The 21976-nt window shown below is 35.6% G+C and overlaps 1 protein-coding gene across 10 annotated transcripts in view; it reads right to left on the reverse strand.

Annotated features, from left to right (window-relative positions):
• Positions 1–21976, reverse strand: part of ATP8A1 (ATPase phospholipid transporting 8A1) — a 66050-nt gene that overhangs the window by 3694 nt on the left and 40380 nt on the right. For all 10 annotated transcript variants that reach the window (XM_060688767.2, XM_087874966.1, XM_060688764.2 and 7 more), the window contains 16 exons: positions 21574–21658; positions 20911–21050; positions 20213–20351; positions 18847–18911; positions 16849–17021; positions 15629–15812; positions 15429–15539; positions 12639–12713; positions 12417–12539; positions 10295–10373; positions 8491–8552; positions 7700–7756; positions 7417–7524; positions 2976–3064; positions 2266–2358; positions 417–508 (listed from right to left, as the gene is read on the reverse strand). In XM_060688767.2, the coding sequence (XP_060544750.1) occupies positions 417–508; positions 2266–2358; positions 2976–3064; positions 7417–7524; positions 7700–7756; positions 8491–8552; positions 10295–10373; positions 12417–12539; positions 12639–12713; positions 15429–15539; positions 15629–15812; positions 16849–17021; positions 18847–18911; positions 20213–20351; positions 20911–21050; positions 21574–21658 (1675 nt within the window). The remainder of the gene's footprint in view (positions 1–416; positions 509–2265; positions 2359–2975; positions 3065–7416; positions 7525–7699; positions 7757–8490; positions 8553–10294; positions 10374–12416; positions 12540–12638; positions 12714–15428; positions 15540–15628; positions 15813–16848; positions 17022–18846; positions 18912–20212; positions 20352–20910; positions 21051–21573; positions 21659–21976) is intronic.

The raw sequence follows: 21976 nt of genomic DNA on the forward strand, positions 1-21976 counted from the left end.
AGCAAGAAAATATTCCAAAGAGATGCTCTGAATCCATGTGAGACAGATGAAGGTGAGGAGAAGTGAAAGATTTCACAGAGACTCTTTTGTTAAAGAGACCCTTCTCAATTTTCTTTTATTTACCCTTTATTCTCTTTTATGTAATTAGTCCCTCAATGATACATTGGGAGATTAATTTTCTTTAAAATTGAATTTTTGAAAATTTCATTTGCTTATTTGTTTGAAATATTTGCCGTTTGCTTTTTCACTTTCTAAACCTTCAATGTAGCTGAAAATCAGTTACACGGCAGTAGGCAGATGAGACTGTAGAATAATATGTGAGCTAATCGGCATGTCGGCAAAATTTCTGATAAGACTGTGCTGTTATTTGCAACCTTTGACTTTGTGTTGCTTTCTAGCACACCTCAAATACTTACGAAGCAAATTTTGTTGCACAGATTCGGAGCGGTACAAGTTGACGTGGTTTTTCTTAAAGACGTTTTTCAATAGCTGAGCTCTTTCAGTTAAGCTAGGAAACAAAAAAGGTAACAAATTTATGAAATGCACTAAAATTTAGGGTGGGTGGGGCAGAAATCCAGACTGCAATAACAAATATTGAACAGAATATTGGAAATGACCAATGGCAGCAATCACATATTTAACATTAATATAATGTTAATAATAACATTAGCTACTGTATATACAGCTACTCAGGGACTGAAAATGGATTTATTTATTGGCAACGCTACTTCAAGAAAAGTTTTTTCAGCTCCTATTATTAAAGCCAGTAGATTTCTGTTACTAGTTCTATATTTGACAATGATCAGGCTCTTCATAAGTATTGTAACTGGAAAAATGATTATTATTCTTGTTTACTTTATGCTTTAAATCAGTGTTGTAGTTTTAGCCTCAAAATTTAAGGCACCAAGCAAACTTTTAGTATGTTTTACAGTAGGATGTAAATACGTTTCTGGTTGACGATTTAACGAATAAATCAGAGCTTTTTAATATTATCTTAAACATTTGAACGTAAGGACTTAATCAGCAAGGCCTGCAACTAATGATGGTCAGATTGCTGTCATGGAGGGCATCCGGGAAAAAACTAGGGAGAGAAGTAATTTTGGATCTTTGGTGCCAATGCATTCCCTTCACATCATTTGCAACAACTTCATGTTATTGTCAAATTTTCAGGGATGGATCCCTGAATTCCCTGGGTGAAGCTTGGGGATGGGGGCAGAGAGCAGGCCGCAAGCAACTGCAAAATGGAGAAAGGGAAGTCAAACTTCACTGAGTGAACAAGTCTCTTGGAAACCCCTGGACTTAATCTTAAGCAATCAAAATATAGAAATGAAACAAATTACATGATTGGGGGAGTTGTAAAGTTGTAAAGAATGAAAATAAACACAGGTTTGGAAAACACAGGTGAAACCCCTTAACTGCTGCAAGGTATTTTATTATACCTATATTGTGTTCGTAGTGAGTCTACCGTAATCTTGCAAAGGGTTACGAGGGGAGTTAAAGATATTAAAATGATAAATGGTATTTAATTATCAACTATCACAGCAGTAACATCAATTTGAATTGTATGTTTATGAAATAATTACTGTTAAGTGCTCCGTAGCTACTTAGATATTATAGTTACTCTGTAACTATATTACTATTATAATATATTATATCCTAGTTACTCTGTAACTACACTGTTGTTACTGTAACTACTCTGGGAGAGGAAGCCAAGAGAAAAGGGAGAATTAACACTACATGGAAATAATGGTAGGGAAGAAATAATACTGCAAGGGAAAGAGTTGATTTTTTTTTTTTTTTTACAAAAAAATTAAATTCGCAAGGTAAAGGGCTACTCTCAGGTATATTCAAATGCATCCTTGTGTGCAGCCATTTGAAGCCCCTTGTTTCCAACAGCTCCTTCTCTTCTGATTAGGAATTCAACTACTTCCCTTCCAGGGCCACTGAAATATACATATCATAATTACCTATTAGTAGAAATAAGCTCCCTTAACTGACTAGATGCAATAGGGACAGGCTGCAAGCTAATCCAAGCTGCTCTCAGCACGCTGAACTAGTTGCATCATTAGTTAAAGTGGATATTGAATTAATTGGAAGAGAATGCTTAACTAAGGCAATATTTGGTTCATTTTATGAGCAAAATTAATCCAAGAACCTTTACGACGTGGATTTCAGACTCCAAGCGATGAGGTCAACTCAGGCCAAACACATAAATAGAATGCTAATATTCAAGGGTTGGGGAAATTACAGATAATCATATTCTACCTTTTTCCGTGCAGAACAGCTCCCGGATCTTGTGATTTTGCTTCCAACTCCTGAACTTCATCTACTAAGGTCTTAAATGCTGCCCTCTTCACTCTAAAAGAATGATTTATATATCTCAGTTAATTCGTTTTAAAATTCTAAATCTTTTTATCTGTCTGCAAATATCAGTATAAAATTAAATGTAACCCAGTAACGTTAAATTCAGTCCCACAATAACATTATCTAAAAAAGAATATAAATTATACTATAGTGGAGCCCACAGAGAACTCAGATTATTCTTTCATTTTTGAGATTAACCATTAGGGAACCAGGGAGTAATATTTTCCAAAGAAGCATTGTATCCATACAGTATATTTGATTTTAATATTTTATACTTTCATATAATAAAACTGTGATATACAGTATATATGTTGTTCTCCTCTGAGGAGTAATCTCAACTAAAAGAACAATCTGCAAAAGCAGGTCATAATTTAGTAGACTAAGGAGTCAATTCTCTATACATGTGTAAATCTAATCGAGCTTGTATTTAATTAGGAAGATATGCCAATAATTATACTGCATCATTAAATGCACTTACTTAGGAATACATCCTGTTGAACTAATGGGATTTTGTCCTGAGTAGCTGTGAAGCCTGCACTGTAATTTTAGGTAATTAACAAATGGACAGATTAATTATTTGGTAGACTATATATTAATTATATCATACTTACACTTTATATACTACATCAAATATCAGTGCTGTCACTGGAATAATAAATAAGCCCATCCAGAAGATTCCGGAGCTGAACAACATCACGGCCTATATAGATTAAAAAAACAACAACCTATACAATGAAACATTTGCAATGATGGTAAATAAAATCTCTGCGGAAAGCTCAATCATAAATCACCTATGTAGAAAAAAATTAGTACCCACAGAAGAGAATATTTATAGCTGAGCGTTGAACTGTGGGGAGGTCCTTGGTCCTTTCTGAACTTGGTTGTTTTACTTCCAGACATTTCATTACCCAACTAGGGAACATCATCAGTGCTCGAAAGGGTTAAGAGTTTGTGGAGAGGAAGAGGAGCAGGAGGACAACCATGGGGTCCTTGGTGCTTTCTAAACTCGGTTGTTTTTTTGCATAAGCCACTTAGGTAGTATCATCTGTGCTAGATGGAAGTGGTGTATGTGTGAATGTATGTATTTGTGTACACACACACACACACAAAGAGAGAGTCCATCTCATCCCTTCTACCACTGATGGTGTTACCTAGTTGGGTAATGAAACATCAGCAAGAAAACCACCAAGCTCAGAGAGCACCAAGGACCCCACAGTCTTCCTCCTCCTCCACTCAGCAAACCCCTTTTCTCCTCTAGCCCTGAAGATGTTACCTCGTCGGTTAATGAAATGTCTGCAAGGAAGCCACCAAGCTCAGAATGCAGCAAGGATCCCACATTAAAAAATGAGCTCCCAGCCATAAAAATCTATTTTTTAAAAAATTTTCTCCAGAGATTCAGAAGCGAAGTAACTCTTCCTAGCTGCAGGAGAGTCTGTTTGTGACTGGTGGGGTGTTTCATTGCCTGGAGAGGAAAACCGTAAGGCGTTGATTGTCCCAGAAGTGGAGGTTTTGTATAGGTTTTAGCTAAAAGAGGCATTTTTTTCTCCTGAAAAAATGTACATGCTTACTGGCCTTTAAAATTCAATAGAAAATCTCTGTGGGCATCTAGTGCAATGTATTGTTTCATCGTCAGAATTTTTTTTTCTTTTCAGGATTGCCATTTTTAATAGTTTGTTAAGCCACCCAGAATCAATGGCCAGTGGGTTGTTTTAGAAACTAAAATAATAATTAAATGCTTTTTTTGGGAGTGGGGGTTGGGGGAAATTTTAATCTTTGTTCTAGGGTTATTTTTAATGTTTTTTTAAAAATGATTTTGGTTACCTTGTAATCATTACACCGTTTTATTGTTGGATACCACTGCTTTGAAAAATGTTGTGCAGTAGGATAAAATATGCCGAATAAAATCTGTAAAACAGTTGCTGGTAAACTGAGATTTTTTTTTATTTACCAGCTCATAATCCTTTATTCACTTTCCAGAGAAGTAGATAGATTACCTGAAAGCACTATAATATTTGAAAATACAATTAAGCCCTTCACTAAAAGCAGAAGTTTATCAGTGAAATTTTCAAGGTATTTTGAGTAATTTAAAAGCCGAGGGCTCATTACATGCACTTGCACTTCTTATTAGCTCCAGGTGTACATATGACAATGCAAATTTCAGGTTCCGAGATGTGATAGTATGCTACAAAGTACACACTAACAACACTCAAAATAAATGCATGTTGGGAATGAGTTTTTGGCATTGTATCTGTTCAAAATCATGGGAACAGATGGGTCTCACTTCATCAAATGACAAACAGGAAACTTCCATTGCAGGAGCTTTTAAACTCTTCTGCTGAATAAGTGGGAGGCCTGCTAATCTCCTGGAGCAGCAGTCTGGGGGCCCCCCAAAATCACTCGACAGACAGACAGACAAGGGACCCTTTTTCCTAAGGCTCAAGGAGCAGGAGGCGATGGGGCAGGCGAGTAAAATCAGGGGCCCCTCTCCTGTAGCAGTGATACAGTTTGCGCTTGGAGAATGCAGTTAGCGCCTTTGCCCTTCATTAATCACAAAATGGTAAATTATTTGGCCCAGATGTAAATTGCATTTAAAAAAAAAAAAAAAAAGAGAGAGAGAGAGAGAGAGAGAGAGAGAGAAAGTGACGATGCAGTGACTTTACAGGTGGAGTGGAAACTATGCCCTGTGATTTAATCAGAGTATTATTAATGAGAAACTAAGGATGCTCATAGAATTAGATCCATAACAGGTGAAAGAAAAGAGGACGATTACTTTTCTAAGTGTGTTGCAAAAGTGCTGAAGAAGAAAGGCCGAGTAGCTTCTAATGGGGTGGTGGGGGAAAGCAAGCCAAGAGAAAATGATAAATACGACTGATTTCTGAATTAAACATAAATGCAAAAAATAGCCAGGGGACGGGGGATTTAAATAGAGTTCCTTTCTTTCTTTCTTTTCTTTCTTTTTTTTAAATGGTTCTTAATGACTTTTTAAAGTTAGGGAAACACCAAAGAACCATCCCCCTTGTCTAAGCCCCCTTGTATTAAAAGTTGCTTGGTGAAACAGCAGAATTGATAATGTAGGTCCCAGGATGTTTAATTCTGAGCATTGTGATGCTAACGATGGACGAAGGAACAACGGGCGCCCACATTCACTCAATCCAGCCCTTTGGCTTCACAAATGAGCAACCTGAATTGAAGGAAGGGAAAAAAAAACCAAAACCCACCACCAAACGTTTTTCTGCATCATATTTGAAAGCCTGTCAGATTTTGTTCCCCCCCCCCCCGCCTTTTGCAGAGTTAATCCAAAACTAAAAGATTTAAAGCTGACATTCACATTAAAGACAGAAAGCTTCTTTGTATGTGTGTGGGTGAAGAGGGAGAAACACACAATCCCACGGAGGTATTTCCTTCCTTTCTGTTTGGGGCTGTGGGGGGGGGGGGGGAAGAAAAGCTCCCTCTGGGCTCAGCTCAGAACCCATTTTGTCTCTAACTTTTCACATCTCTCTGCCCGTAGACGGGTCAGCTGAGAATATAGCAAACGGATCCAGGGCAGACAATGGCCGCTAACAGGGACAGCCTGTTCTGGGGTTGGACTCCGTCTGCCTTTTCGCGATTTACAAATTCATCGGCCGCCCGCTGCCAAGTCTTCTGGCCCTGGCCCCTTTCGGCCTTGGGAAATCAAACGCAACCTTGCTGAAATGTTGGCATGGGACTCCCCCCGCAAAACATAACGGAGAAATACAAATTGCCAGAGGGTCGGCCTGAGTTGAGTCGAACGTCGTTAGAACCTGCTGGATGTTAACGGGCGAAAGGGTCCCTCTTAAATTTATTATCAATTAAAAAGCGATTTTCAGAAACGTGCAGGAAGCATTTGGCTCAGTGGCTTTGACCCTTTCACCAAACTTGGTCTCTTGTTTATGTCTTAAGATTTTTTTATCCTGCCTTCGTGACATTAAAAGACACTCAGGAGAACGAGCAGGGGTCATACTTCTTCCTCCTGTTTTCTCCCACAACAACCCTGTGAGGTTGGTTGGGCTGAGACAGAGTGACTGGCACAAGGTCACCCATGGCTAAGGCAGGACTAGAATTCACCATCTCCTAGTGATTGGCCCAAAGTCACCCAGCTGGCTTTCATGCTTAAGGTGGGACTAGAATTTACCATCTCCCAGTTAGAGATACTCTCTTAGTATCTCTACCCAATCAGAAGTCAAGGGGATGGGACCCTGGAACCAAAACTTCAATGGCAATCCTGACCTTAAAGGAACAGCTTATGCCACGAGGTGCTTTTAGCCTCCATATAACTGGGTTTCATAAACTCATGAAAATGATCCTGTTTTAGATAGGCACCTATCTGTGCAATTGGACTTTTCCTTTTCTTGCATCGCGGATTTTTAATTTTTGATTGTGAGCCACAATTTTAAATTAGCTGGAAGATGGATTCTACTGAGATGATTTGAGGAATGACCTATTTTTTATTCTTTTACCATTATCAATTACTTTGATTTTTGTACACTGATCAACCAAAATGTCCCAAAGGTGCTTTCCCAAGAGCCAAGTTTTTCCCCCCCTCATGTTGAGTTTCAAGCCAACTTTTGCACTCTCCTCTTTCACCCACATCAAAAGATCCTTTAGTTCCCCGTCCCCTTCTGCCATTAGAATTCAAAAATAGACTCCCTGCTAAATGTATATTCTGTTTTATATTAGAATTTGCATCAAACCACAAATACATATTTCTGACAAACACATTTTTACCTATATTTTTCACCCTTTTTTGGCCAGCTATCCTTACTGTTACTAGCTTCTTGTTGTTGTTTTTTTAACCGTTTTCTTATTAGAACTTTCTAAAATATTTTTATCATCGTTCCCTGGAGGTGAATCTTCAGGTTTCTGCTTAAATGCTTTTCTGAAACATTTTTTTTAACGCTAGCTAAAAACTACCATGTCCAGGAGAATTCCTAAACTGTTGAAAAGATTACTAAGTTTTAAATCATCTCCTGCTTGAAAGAAAAATTGTAACACATATTTTCAAAATTTTATGTTAATGAAAAGAAATATTACCTCCCCTGACATGTCTGGTGCCATAGGAATTACTGGCCATAAAGAAGAGTAGATGCCAAAAAATACTATCCAGAGGACAATGCTGCCCCATATAGCTATATGACTAAACTGGAAAAAAAGAGAAAGAAACTCAGTTAGTAAATGAATATTTTTAAAGCTGTATCTTTGTAAATCTAAATAAACAAACAAAAAATTCCACCATTAATTAAAAGTGTCGTGCATTGCCTCAATAGAAATGAGCTGCTATCATTTATTGTGTTATAATATTTTAAAGACATCTTACCAAAGTCCAATATGAAGTCTCCAATCCAGCTTTTAAGCACACAGTTATGACCACAAACTAAAAAAAAAGAAAAAAAGAGGAGAGACATTACTTTTCCTAACCGGATAAAACTGAACTCAGATTGAAATACGCGATTTCAAAATCGAAGAAATGTTTAACATTCTAACATCTGTATAACACGCAATTTAAGAAATCGTTATCTTGCTTCTGCATTTTCCTTCAGATACAGATGGAGTGCAAACAAGTTACTTATACTCTGCAGTTTACGAGTGAGTGAGTGAGCATCTTTGTGTGTGCACGCTTGCAAATGATGCCCGAGTAAAACACAGAAAACACACGAATGAATGCCCCTATGTCATCTGGGACAGAACACCCAGAGGTTTTGATTATATGAAGACATTTATGGAAAAAGAAAATAACAATTACAACAAACACTGGACTGAAAGTAGATGATTAACAGAGGACGGCCGTTATATACAAAATGACACCAAGTCATTTGGCCTTTCATGGTAGCTAGCAACAGCAATAGCACCTAGACTTGTATACCGCTTCATAGTGGCTTACAGCAGTAACCACGGGACGGTTTTGCACACTACCTAGTCCATGCAAAAGGATGGAAGGCTGAGTCAACCTTGAGAATCAAACTCCTGACAGTGGGCAGTTAGCCTGCAATGCTGCATATTCTAACCACTGCGCCACCAGGGCTCTTAAGCTGCTTAAGTAGGACTCAGTGAGGTCAACTGCTGTTTTCGGTTTAAGATCCGAGCTGGATTAGCGTGAGTAGAACTTACTGTATATACGGCATTTCCCAAGAGCAAGTAGTCTGAAGTTCTACCACTGGCAAACACAGTATCTATAAAAGAATAACATTGCCAACGTTAACTAAGAGATTGTGCACGCAATTTATTTGCTTTCGTTAGATTCATATGGCTGCCAACTCGCCAAGCAACTCTTACCTACAAACCAGTGATGGGTTTCAAAAATTTTTACTATTGGTTCTGTGGGTGTGGCTTGGTGGGCGTGGCTTGGTGGGCATGGCAGGGCAGCAATGCACGACACTTTTAATTACTGGCCAAATTTTTTGTTTGTTAGTTTATTCAGATTTACAAAGATACAGCTTTAAAAATCTCCATTCCCACCACACTCCAGGGGAAGGTTACTGCAGAATCCCCATTTCCTTCCGATCAGCTGGGACTTGGGAGGCATAGAATAGATGGGGGCGGGGCCAGTCAGAGGTGGTATTTACTGGTTCTCTGAACAATTCAAAATTTCCGCTACCGGTTCTCCAGAACTGATCAGAACCTGCTGAAACCCACCTCTGCTATAAACATCTCAAGACTGGTACTTTAAGAAAAAAAAATGGGCAGCTACTACAAATGAATAAACCATCAGCTATATTTATATGCAAGAAACCACATTCTATGTATACTGCACGTTTGTATAATAGGGCAAATAACCGAAGAAGGAAATCTAGAGTTAAGAGGAAAAAAAAATTCCAAGCTTTCTCAACTTTAGTTTGGCAACTTTAGGATGGGTGGCTTTCAAACTCCAGAATTCCCCAGCCGGCATGTTTCTTCAAGTGGTACCTATTCATTAAAGCTGCAGCCCAAGTAATTTACAAAGAGATTGAAAACTGGTAATCAAAAATTCTTTAATCAGGTGTTAACTAAAGTAATAGTTAGGGAGAAAGAGCAGATGTCTACTGGTAGTCCTCAATTTATGACTACAATTGAGTCCAACATTTATTTGGCTAAGTGAGACATTTGTTAAGTGAGTTTTGCCCCATTTTACGACCTTTCTTGCCACCGTTGTTAAGTGAATCACTGCAGTTAAGTTAGTAACACGGTTGCTAAGTGAATCTGGCTTCCCCGTTGACTTTGTTTGTCAGAAAGTGACCCCGGGACACTGCGACCATCCTAAATACGAGCCAGTTGCCAAACATCTGAATTTTGACCACGTGACCATGGGAATGCTGTGATCGTCGTGTGAAAAACGGTCATAAGCCACTTTTTCCCCCAGTGCCGTTGTAACTTTGAACGGTCACTAAATGAACTGCCGTAAGTTGAAGACTGCCTGATTTCCATTTTAGCAGCCCTGCTTCTAATAAAGGGTGACATCGTATTAGTTTAGGAATAAATGTATTGAGTATATTTCCGCATATTGTGAGATTATGTGCAGGAATACAGAGGTTGCTCGCCAATCGTTAATAGTTCTATGCATTTGCATCTGGGCAAAAACATGTGTTGCAATTTTCTGGGGCTGAAGTAGGTCAGGGACGGGCTAAAAATAAATATCTACCTTCAGTTTTCCTCCCAAGGCTGCAGGATAGCCATTTCAAGCAAGGAAGGAGAGCATCGTATGCACATCTGCAACCACCAGCTGAACATTTATGGATTCAATTTCATATTTGATTTTCCTTCATCAGCTTTTGGAAATATAATCTTCCCAGATTATATTCAGATTATAATTCTGAATGATTGTTTGGATTATTCCGTCTGGCTAATGAGTGGCTGTATGAGTTTGTTAAACAAACAAATAAATACGTACGTGTCTACTGTGAATGCAGTCTTTTTTATTTTTTAAATATTTACTTACCATACTGGATAGCTTTTAGCGGAAACCAAAACAGAATTACTGAATGAAAGAGGCCATTTAAACAATGGATCCAGAAAACCTAAGCGAAAACAAACATTAATGACCGTCATTGTGGTAAAAGTAACTCTATAAATTTTAACTTTTTATACACATATATTAAATACATAATATATAAAAACACACACACACACACACACACACACACACACATATATATGCAGTTTAATTACGCACATGAAGCATTTTTTATTTATACCATTTTCCTGATTAACATGTTACAAATAAAGATTATAAGACAGTTATATCAAACATGTACAAAAAGTCTATGTGTTTTTATGTATTTATGTATGGACAGAGTCAAGTCAAGAAACCCCTTTCACTATTTCTATAAAAGGAAAGTTTTGTAGTAACGCCTGACATGCTTTTACAAATCACAATCTTTATTGTGCTAAAGAGAAACGTATTAATCGCTTGAAATTGTTCAAACAACAGAATTATGTTCTCTGCCTCAAAAAATTTTCTACCCTGCCTGTAACATCTTTGTAATATTATCTAACTGGCTAAGGTTGTACAATCCAATTTATGCCACAATACTTTGCATATTTGAACTTTTGTGTTACTCATTAACCTTTGTCTCTCCTTGCTGTGTCATTGACAAAAGAATATTATTTGAGAAAAAGCTGAGATGGGGGGCAAGAAAATTAAGACCGCTTTTTCATTTTTATGGTGAATACTCATTGTCCCACGTTAATCCTTTAACCTCTCTTCATGATCCCTGAACTCTGACCCTTTTGATTGCAATGAATCTGTGCACCATCGTTTAGGGCAATGAAAATTCTAAATCTTCCACATATCAAACCAAAAATATCTGTCTTTACAGACCATTTGAAATTGTAAAACCTGTTAAGAATTAAAAACAATAAAAAGTTAGATCAGTTTCTAAAATAAAAAATATAATTAAAACATTTACAACTGAGTGGTCCATGGGATTTGACCACATTCATAATTGTGCAAAACAAAACTAAACAGGACACTACAAATAGAATAACTTCATCTGCATTCACTGAACTTTTTCAAAAATAATTATATGTATTCACAAAAGATAATGTGAAAATTGTGGTAGAAAGCCTATGTTAGTAAATTGTTGAAATTCTTTTTGATCTATCAGGCCTACACAATTATTTATACTGTAATTTGTTTAACAAAAGAGGAATATAAAGGAAAAAAATGTAGGAAGCATTTAAGAAACTCATAAAATCTGAGCTAATTAGTTTTAAAGTGCTATAAATAAGCGGTACATAAGCCACATTAATTTAAAACATGACCTGTATAATTATTCTGTTAATGAATTTGATGTTAATTAAATTGGTGTTAATAAAATTACCAACACTAGTTCATATTTAAGTGTTCTTTCTATATGTATTTGTTTTAGGTTTACTTATACCTAATGAAGAGAATTATGTACAGAAAAACAATATAATAACAATGTGAACAAAGGCCAACATCAGCTAAAGCACCAGCACCTGAGATTTCACTTTGTTGAGTGTATTATGATACAATCAATCATACTTAATTTAATTGGCAAAATATACACTCTCAGATTCAGATTATAGTTATCCAAAAGACTCTTAACTAGTACATCAGTATTTGGAAATCGTGCATCTATTATCCATACTGGCTTTTAAAAAGTTTTTAAAGAACCAGGATAAATAATTTGAACGTTATTTATTATTATTTATTTACTCGTAATATGAAAATTTCACTGTTGGCGTGAGCGCCAAAAGAGTCTCAACCAACAAGCATAAACAAGAAACTCTTCCATGCACATGAATGATTTATTTGTTTGTTGAAGGTCCTTTCCGCTACTTTTTTACCGCATTAAATCCTCCTCTGAAAATTTTATGCATATTCATGAACAGCTTTTCTCTGGAAAACTAGCTAGCTCAAAAAAAAAAAAAAAAAAACAGAAGATAGACAGGACTGGATTTTATTGTTACTGGAAGCTTACTGAGATATAGGGGACCATCATCATCAAACTTATATGTAAATGATTTTAAGCACGTTGTCGTAAAATAGAATCAAACAGGTGTACATGCAATAATTACAAATTATTTCCAACTACCTTTGAATTGAAATCCAGAGCGTTTTGGGATGTCTTGTATAATTCAGGGTATTTTAGCATATTTACTTTGTGGCAGGATCTCTCAAATATTCCAAGCGTCAATGGAGGCATAGCCGTAAACATCTAATGCACAAACCAAATATAATAACAAAAACTTGTAATGAACATTCAAATATATTTTAACTATTAGCATTGTCAAAGAAACTAATTATAAAAACTTACCACATTATAAAGTCCTATGCACCATCTTTCAAACAGTATCTGTCCAGAAAATCCATTAACAAATGCAAACCATATCTGAAGAAGAGAGTTTTAAACATAATATCAGTTTTATGGATTCAAGGGCATCTTTTCTTGAATCAATAATCTTTTAAAAATGGGGAAAATTTTAATGGCAGAAAAGATAATAAACATGTGAAGAGTCTTCAGTCTGTATTTTTTTAAAAAATTGCTTTCAATCAATTCTGATTAAGGTCACACCCTTCATGATAACTGTCTCTCAGACAATGTTTTACATAGATTATTTTGGTTCCACATTATCTCTGGGCATGATTCCACCTGAATATTTTATATAATTTGAATTATATCTTCTTGATTAAATCATTTATAATGAACATTTTTTCCCAACTGTTCTTCCAACTTGAAGGATTGGAATCACTAATATTTGCTAACCAAATATGTTCAAAACAGCAATAACATAAACTTTCAGTCACAGAAAAGTTAATAATGAAGACAATATCTATTTAACTTTTATTAGGTAACAGAGCACCTAATTCCTTTGTTTCTTAAGAGTACATTCCCATCCTTATAGATGTTCAATCAACAGATTAATTCTAATTACTAATTGCTAAAAAGAATCCCAAAACAATATTACATGAATTTAATGCATTTCTCATTGAGATTGTTACAGGTTTTTCATACCTGAAGGTACACAATAGAATGCTGAAAATACTCATCAACTATCTGAATATTTGCAAAATTTCTATGTAAATTAAATAGCTGCCTATGATTAATGTTTTGATAACTATGAAACATTACAGTGCATAAGGCAATGTTTTTACAAGGCTGTATTTTCTGGATTTTTTAAAAAGCGTTAACAGGGATTCTGTAGACACAACAAAATAATACTGAGCTGACATTTGAAATATAAATTATAGAGTTTGGTTTCAACAGCTGAATTCTAAACAGATCATTAACTGATATCTAATAATTAGAAGGAAAGGAGAGGAAAGCCTGAAAGCAACCTCTCTCATGTAGTAATTAACATAAAGAAAATTGTTAGAATTTAATAGATATCAGGAAGCATTGATTTTATTTTAATCAAATGCATACAAACCTGTCCCAGCTGCTAGATTTATACATTATGGCTGTTAATGTTAGCCACAGCAGCAAAACACTAAAAAAACAACACGTCTACTCACTTAACTTTTTATCAGGGACTTAACAAAAGAACTCATAGTCGATAAACATACCTCACCAGATATAAAACATTTAAGCAAAACACGAAATATATGCTATGTGTACACGAATCCTGAAATATAAGCAATTATTATATGTTCAGCATTTCAGGCAATTTAAATTTTTTACTCTAGCTTTGATTTGTAGTAGAATTTTGCAATTTAATGGAAATATAAAGTGTAGCTAGACACCACTTATTTGAGCTAAATATTGGTCAAGATGTTTTACAAAATTCCAAGAGGGAAAAAAGAGGGAGTTGGGGCAGAAAAAAAAACAGCCACACAGATTTTCCTAGGCTTCAGGCATTGTAACAGGGAGTCTAAGATCCTCAGTCAGTTACTTGCTCTCACGCTTGAACAATGAAATGAGGTTCAGGACAGGCAGTTGTCCTTGCTACAGACATGCATATTCTGTCCATTCATTTATTCATTCAGTGTTGACATAAGCTATTAACCGCTGCATGAGCTGCAAAAGTTGAATGTAGGTTAAGTGATTGGCAGATCATTTCGAGATACGTTCGAAACCTTTCAGGGACTTTCAACGTCTTCCATCTCAGAAGCAAAATGCGCTAAAAAGTTAGAATTCTCAGATGAGACAATAATAGTTACTAAGCTACTAATGTTCTGTTGCTTAATTAAACTAAGATTGTCTAACGTTTCAGTCACCCACTGATTAATTTTAGTTGGCAAAACAGAACATAAAATCCAAGCAAAGAAATTTTGCGGGCAGTTTTGTTAACTCTGGAGCCACAAAAAATACCGATGTATTTAGGCAAAAAATACCGATGTATTTAGGCAAAAAATACCAATGTATTTAAGCAATGTGTTTCCTAGTAAAAGCTTTCAGGGAAAGATGGCTAAATATATGCCACTGCAAAATGTTTTAGCCAATAACGTATCCTTAACTGTGATTTAGCTAATAACGTATCCTTAACTGTGATATTAGAAGTGAGATAAAAATCATAAAAGGGAGAAATTTCTAGAAATGGAGAGGTAGCTACTGAAAAAGAAGATTCCAGGGATGACTGAAAATATGTTGATTTCATATTTTCAGTTAATATTTGTTATCTTCAGGATGTCGTAATTCTTGGTCCTAGAATTAGGGGAATTCAAAAGTTGCTGAACAAAATTTAAGAATGTACATCTCTCAGCAATCCAGAAAATAGGACTGGATGTAATTTATCAACGTATAATGGCAATTTGTTTTAAGTCATTGAAACAAATGAGAAGCATACATCCTAAAATTCAGTAACATAAAGAGGTTTTAAGAGATTAAATATTTTAGGATGCATGTTTCTTAATAATTCTTGCTGAAATAACAAATAAAACATCTTTATGATTATATTTTATTCCCTGGCTTTGCTTTAATTCAAATTAATGCATATCATGCAGCCACCAAACCTAAAGGAGGCCAATTTCTCTTTGCATTGTGTTTCATAAATCAAAATAGGAAGGAATGTTTGAAATGAATAAAACCATACCATTCAGTTAAGATTTGGGGGGGGGGGGAAATTGAGAAGTGTGTTCCCCTCCCCCGATGTAAGCCCATTCTTACCTCAATAATATAAAGGACAATATTCTTGTAGAAGCAATACAAAATGCATTTAGCAACTCTACTGTAATTCCAGGCACCATGGACCAGAAGTAAGTTCTTCAAGTACTTGAACTACAAACAAAGAAAAAAAGACATGCCTTTAATGCTTACAATCCCATATTGACAATGATTTAATACTCTAAACCAGTGGAAGATCCTACCTGAGCTATTGAATAATCTGAAGAATTAGCGGCTTGGAGGCCTTCGTTTCCACTAATGCCTACGCCTACGTGTGCGGTTTGTATCATGCTGACGTCATTCGCTCCATCCCCAATGGCCAAGGTCACTACCTTTACCTGTTTTTTAACCATTTCTACAATATCAGATTTCTGCAGAGGCGAAACTCTAGAAAAAAAAAAAAAGGAAAAAACAATATTGTTATTAAACTTAAATAATGGTCATCAGGAAACAGATTACTGTTGTAATTTCAAATTGTCACTAAACAAAAGTTAGTAGGTCAAGGACCACCTGTATAAGGGTCTCAATCCAGATGGAGAAGGTGAAGGACTGTGGCTCTATGCCAGCTATGTACATACTGAACAAAAATCAATGCTAATACTAATTAAAATACTTTTTGTAAGTTTTTTAATTTGTGGGCCAAATTTTTGTATATTTCATTTTAATGGTTTTTAAATTTTGTAAATTTTATGTGTTTTAATATGGCTGTACACCGCCCTGAGTCCTTCGGGAGAAGGGCGGTATAGAAGTCTAATAAAAGTAAAAGTAAAGTAAAAGTTTTTGTTTTAGAGATAGCAGCCTAACACTAGCATAGCTGGTTGTCACCTTTAAAGCCCTTCGTGGCTTGGGACCAGGTTATCTGAGGGACCGTGTCTTGCCGGTCACGTCTACCCGACCCATCAGAGCTGGGAGGTAGGGAATGTTGTGGATCCTGCCCCCTAGGGAGACATACCTGGTGGGACCCAGAAGAAGGACCTTCTCTGTGGTGGCCCCCTCTCTCTGGAACATCATTCCCCCAGAGATTAGAATGGCCCCCACTCTAGCACTCTTCCGGAAGGCGCTGAAGACCTGGTTCTGCCAGAAGGCCTGGGGAACCCAGAGCGGGATGGAGTCCATTAAATGGCTCATGTGAGGCGCTATTGCCGGGGCGGGGGGTTATTTTATTATTATAATTTATTATATGACTCTTCTTTTCTTAGTTTTATTGTTTTTATATGAGGTTTTATATTCTGTAAGCCGCCTTGAGTCGCCACGTGCAAATAGGCGGCAATATAAATTCCCTAAATAAATAAATAGACATTACGTGGTTCTCATAAGCATTGACAGCTTTACTTTAAATTCAACTGGAACCAAAAATAGTTTGGAGGAATGCTGCCCAAAATTGTATGAGCAAAGAAAAAAAAAAAAAGAGAGAAAGATTTACCTGCAACAAATGACAGCTTTGCAGGACAGAGCCAAATCCAAGAAATACTGCCTGACACCAAACGTCAAAGCGTATTTTAATGTTTTGCCGTCAATGATTAGTGCAAAATCATTTTCCTTCCTCAATGCCTCACCCAGGGTGCTGCAGTGATGGGTTAAGGTCTCTCTTGTTGCCTGTAAAATACCACAACAATAAGCATACGCATTGCCTCTGTGTGTTGTTCCTAGGGTTCTTCTCCCATTAAGATGTTTATTTTCTTCTGTGCAACTTTATTAACATAATTATCAAGGGAGTTAAAAACACAATTAAAATTACTCTAAAAAGAAAAAAAGGGTACAAAATTCAACAGCAGCAGGGATTGAAATCAGAACTGATTAAAAACAGGAAAAATAGAACTTCCACAAAATAAAAGCTGGCTTAGCTCACAATTAAACATGTCTGGGGGAAGAAAAAGGGTTTTCACCTGGCAAATATGAATGGTGATCCTTCTTATATGAATCTTGATACATGCTTGCACAACCAGGTTCCTATTTAATTGGGTTCAGGCTATATCAATGTCATTTACTGTATTTGTTGGAAAATGTGAATCCTTTAATCGCTTTTTATACACTATGCATAAATGTAATACAGCCGTATGCTAGAATTCTATCTAGATTTGCTTCCTCAGAAATAAACTCTGTTATTTTTGTCAATGAAACTCTGCAACCCGGTTGTGTCTTTTAGTGGATAATTTAAAACCGATTGAGAGGCTTTGCTAGGGGATTAAATCTATTTAACTAGATGAGGTTAGTTGTTAATCCACCTCTTTTTTTTTTCCTGGTAAACTTTAATAAAGCAAACTTGCAAGACACATAACGTTGCATTTTCCTCCAAAAAGAAACAAGACTACTGCAGCTGAAGCCTTTTTTTTATCAGTGCTAGGAATAAACAATTTGGGATTATCTCTATTAGGAAAATCTGTCAATCATAATTACATACAGTCCAGTACTGTTTGCTAGTGATCAACTGTCGTTATCCTCTTTCCTGCCTTCTAAATTCAAGGCAACCACTAATTTCCTTCTCAAGAACTTCAGTATCTGTTCTAATGCCTATCATAGGATTTGTTGAGAATGTATCTTGATCTCTCTTCAAATTGAGCCATTCCAGTAAAATGCAATCATGTTTCGAGCGACGGGGAAAACTCTCTTGATGCAACGAGACTGACCTAATATCATTTCAGTTTCATAGCTCGTAAGAAGTGTAGGTTGATATAGATGAACAATATTTCTGCAGCCAAGAAAGTTCCCATCATTACAAATCTTCCAAGTTTTCTTTTTAAATAACCAAACAGAGGTATAGAACATGTACTGAAAACAGGGCCGAACAAAGGCTAGGGTTTAAAAAATATTTTTTTCACTGCATGTTTTCTATATCTTGAGATCAGAAGAGGTGTACAGCCTGCTTTGTTTAACTAACATCATGTTATCGTCCATCTTCTGTGATGTTCTTCAACCTATTTGTTTACTGTTAGGCTAAAGTATTCTTTCTCTGCATATAGTGGAGACTGGAGAAGGACGCACTCTCTAAGAGATTAGCAAGTCTCAAGAGTTATGAGATTTTCTAAGTCTGCAGGCGCACGTCTGTGTGTGCATGAGAGAATGAGAAAGAGTCAGCATGTCCATCTGTGCAACTGGGAGGGGAGTTTTACCTCTTAAATGCAAGATTTCTGTTTTTAAAAAGAAATGGTGGCTTGCACGAAGCTCCGTTTTTAAATAGGATGTCCTGCAGGAATGATTTTTGTGATTTTTTTCCTTTATGACAAAATTTAGCCCCACCCTAGCTTCATATCAACATTTTCTAAACCATAACTTTCAGAAAAATATTAGATCAAAAAAGAAAAATGCCGAGAGGTTATATGCTTCCTATTAATCAGAACATAAATAATTAATCCATATCTATTTTTTTAAACTAGTCTATACCCAGTACATACACTGTGATACAAATTTAGACTATACTTACATCAAGGGAGCCTTCATTTATAACAATCAGCCCCATGTTCTTTTTCAAGAGTTTACAGGAATGTCCTATTAGAGAGAAAAAAAAAGTACGCTATTGTGTTAGGATTTTTAAAAGTTGTAATTACAGATACATAAAGATATAAGCATGATTCCTGAGACATTAAATGCAAGAATATTGTGGCCTGGATAAAATAACTGGCGTTAAATTACTATATGGAGGTTTGGTGGGAAATTCAAGGCCACTTGAGAGAATATATATATTTAAAGAGAATACTAGAAAGTTGAGAATTCTATTTGATTTCAGGTAAACAAAGAACACCCAAAATAACATACTGTGTTTTGCTTTTATAGAACATATTCAGCCAACATTTACTATCTTTATTTGAAAAAAAAATATGGTAAACTACAGGATATTCTCTTTTAAGAGGGGAAGTTGAGTCAGAAGCTGAAGTCAATGAGATAAGAGTCAAGAGTAATATATTGTTTCTGGGACCATAAATAAATACGATTGTATAAAGAACCCTCTTCAATGCACTTTTTTTGTGTATTCTTTAACCATAATCTCTTTCCATATTAATTAGAGTTAGATGAAGTTCAGATCGCATTTGTAGGTCACAGAATTGCAGGATTAGGGAAAATTCTAAAGGATTTACAAAAATTTCTCATGCTAATGAAAATGCCAATATTCTTTATATGACATCCATTTGACCTTGAGTTATTGAACAGAAATATGCCATTCTGCTATCAGAATATTTCAGGCAAAAGCTAGAAACTTGCTAAAACTTTTCTAGGGAATGTTATGGCACTTCATAAGGATCACTTGGTAGAAGCTGTCAACAGTTGCTTAATTAGAAGTCTTTTGATTAAAGTACAGTATGTATGTGGGTATTATTCTCAGTGATATATGTTTATAACTGTAATCATAATCAATATTTAGCAATGATATCCAATACCGATGATTAATATAATACATCCAATGGATATATTTAATAAATAATTGATTTCTCTTAATTATTATTTATTAGTTGTTACAATCTTTCATTCTGTGATTGCTGGAGTTTGTGAATACCGGGACATAACCAATTTCTTCACTAACCCAAAATTGTATTCATATAGTCAATTCTTCCTTTCCTCTAGTTATCAGAAAAACATAATCAAAGGAAATCCTGAATAATTCCCAAAGAAAATACGTATTTTTTTCAATTAAATATATGCATACAAAATCTAAAGGGACTGGTTTGGACAAAACTCAGCAGTATTTTTCGTGCGGCTCTTGATAAAAACAGGATCGCCAATATCCGATGACAGATATGGCACAAAAAGAAGATACATACATGTAAGTTTACCAACTCAATTTAACGTATTACCAATGTTAATAGCTGTCTCTTGCTTGTCTCCAGTAAGAATCCAAATTTTGATATCTGCTTTCATGAGTGTTTCGATGGTTTCAGGCACTTCGTCTTGTAGCTTATCTTCTATGGCTGTAGCTCCAAGTAATTGGAGATTCTTCAGAAAAAACACATGAGAGAATTAACTTCCTCTTTTTAAAGCAAGGAAGAAATATAATTTAGATTTAGGACACCTTAAACTAAGGCACTTGCTAACAGAAGATTCCTAGTAGTATAGTCAGGTGGCTATTCCATCTTTTCCTTCTTAAGAAAGTCTTTTTTCTTCCAAGAAAAATAAAATCTCGTAAGGAAAAATTGAAATGAGCTCCAAACAATTGCTCCTTGTGACAATGATACAAGATGGTCTTCTCTGCTGGATATTGAGCAATGAGAGACAACCATCTTGCTTGCAACGATGGTTGGTGCCTTTTAAATGACAATTTAAATTCTCAAACTTCCTTTTTTAATCATGTTTGGAAGCTTCTTGTCAAGTACTTTTAAGCTATTAGAGATCTTTCGATCGAGAAGACTGAAAATATGACATAAGCCCCCCTTTTAAAAATACATATTTAATTAAGGGCTAAGCTACAATATTAATTTATAATAAAATCTACATACAATTAACACAAATCTCAGTAAAATTCATTGCATAAAGTTAAGCAACACGGACCACTTACTTTTTCAATTAGTTCATAACTCTCTTCAAGTTTTAGGGCTCTGTTTTGAATAGATGTTGTAGCTTTTTGATACATGTTCAGCCACTCATGATAATCACTTTCTGTAATCTCAGCCACAGCAAAACAGAGGGTCCTCAAACCTACAATTCCACAAAAATTGTCAAGGTTGGACACCTAGGACCTATAGGCTGTTCTCTTCATAGACATGAGAACCAGCTGATCTGCAGGCAACTGGCTGCTACTAATTTGTTCACCCAAGGAAGTTACCATCTTTCTTAGGAAAAGGGTAAAAATCCATGTTTCAGGTGCAATAAAATACGTTTTCATATACTTCAACCTGGCCAAAGGATTGGTGTTTCTTCATAAAAGTTCTTTCTCTTTTCTAAATGAGTTTCAAACTGACATTTTCAAAGAGGCAACATCACAGGTTATATGTGATGCTTTTCAATCACTTGTTGACAAATTAGAGTTAATCAAATATAAAGAAAATAAACAAAAGGCAGCGTTTATTGGGGCTTGAAAAAGAACTTCTAATCTGCACTGTACTAGCTGAAAAAACAGAAGTAAGTTTTTAAAGTAATCGTCAATCATTATCTATTTATATTATTACTAAGACTCATTTATTACTGTGCTGTTATAATTAAACAGTAATACTGTACTCACCTTCTGTAGCAAACAGCTCTAAATGTTTCAAGGTAATTTCTTTGTATCTTGAATTTTCAGCCAGACGATCATAAATTACCGTGTCCTATAGTAATAATTAACAGATCAATTTTTTTTTGTTGAGCATTAAAAAAAATGTAAACACAAAACTAGGCCAGAAAATGATTCTCTGTAACAAAAACTCTATTTAATGTGTAGTATTAGTTAATTATTATCTAATTAAAAATGCATATCCCATTTTCCATAAAAAAATCAGCGTAAGGCAAGGTTTTTTTTAAAAAAATCACCACTATGTACCAAAAACAAAACAAAAAACCCTTTGTATTTTTATATTAATGCAAAAACTGATTGAAAATAATACTGTATGGAACAACTGTTTACAATTTTTACTGGATTGAGAACT

The sequence above is a fragment of the Pantherophis guttatus genome, chromosome 8, assembly GCF_059756535.1.
Source record: "Pantherophis guttatus breed Tessera chromosome 8, ASM5975653v1, whole genome shotgun sequence".
Taxonomy (NCBI): Eukaryota; Metazoa; Chordata; class Lepidosauria; order Squamata; family Colubridae; genus Pantherophis; species Pantherophis guttatus.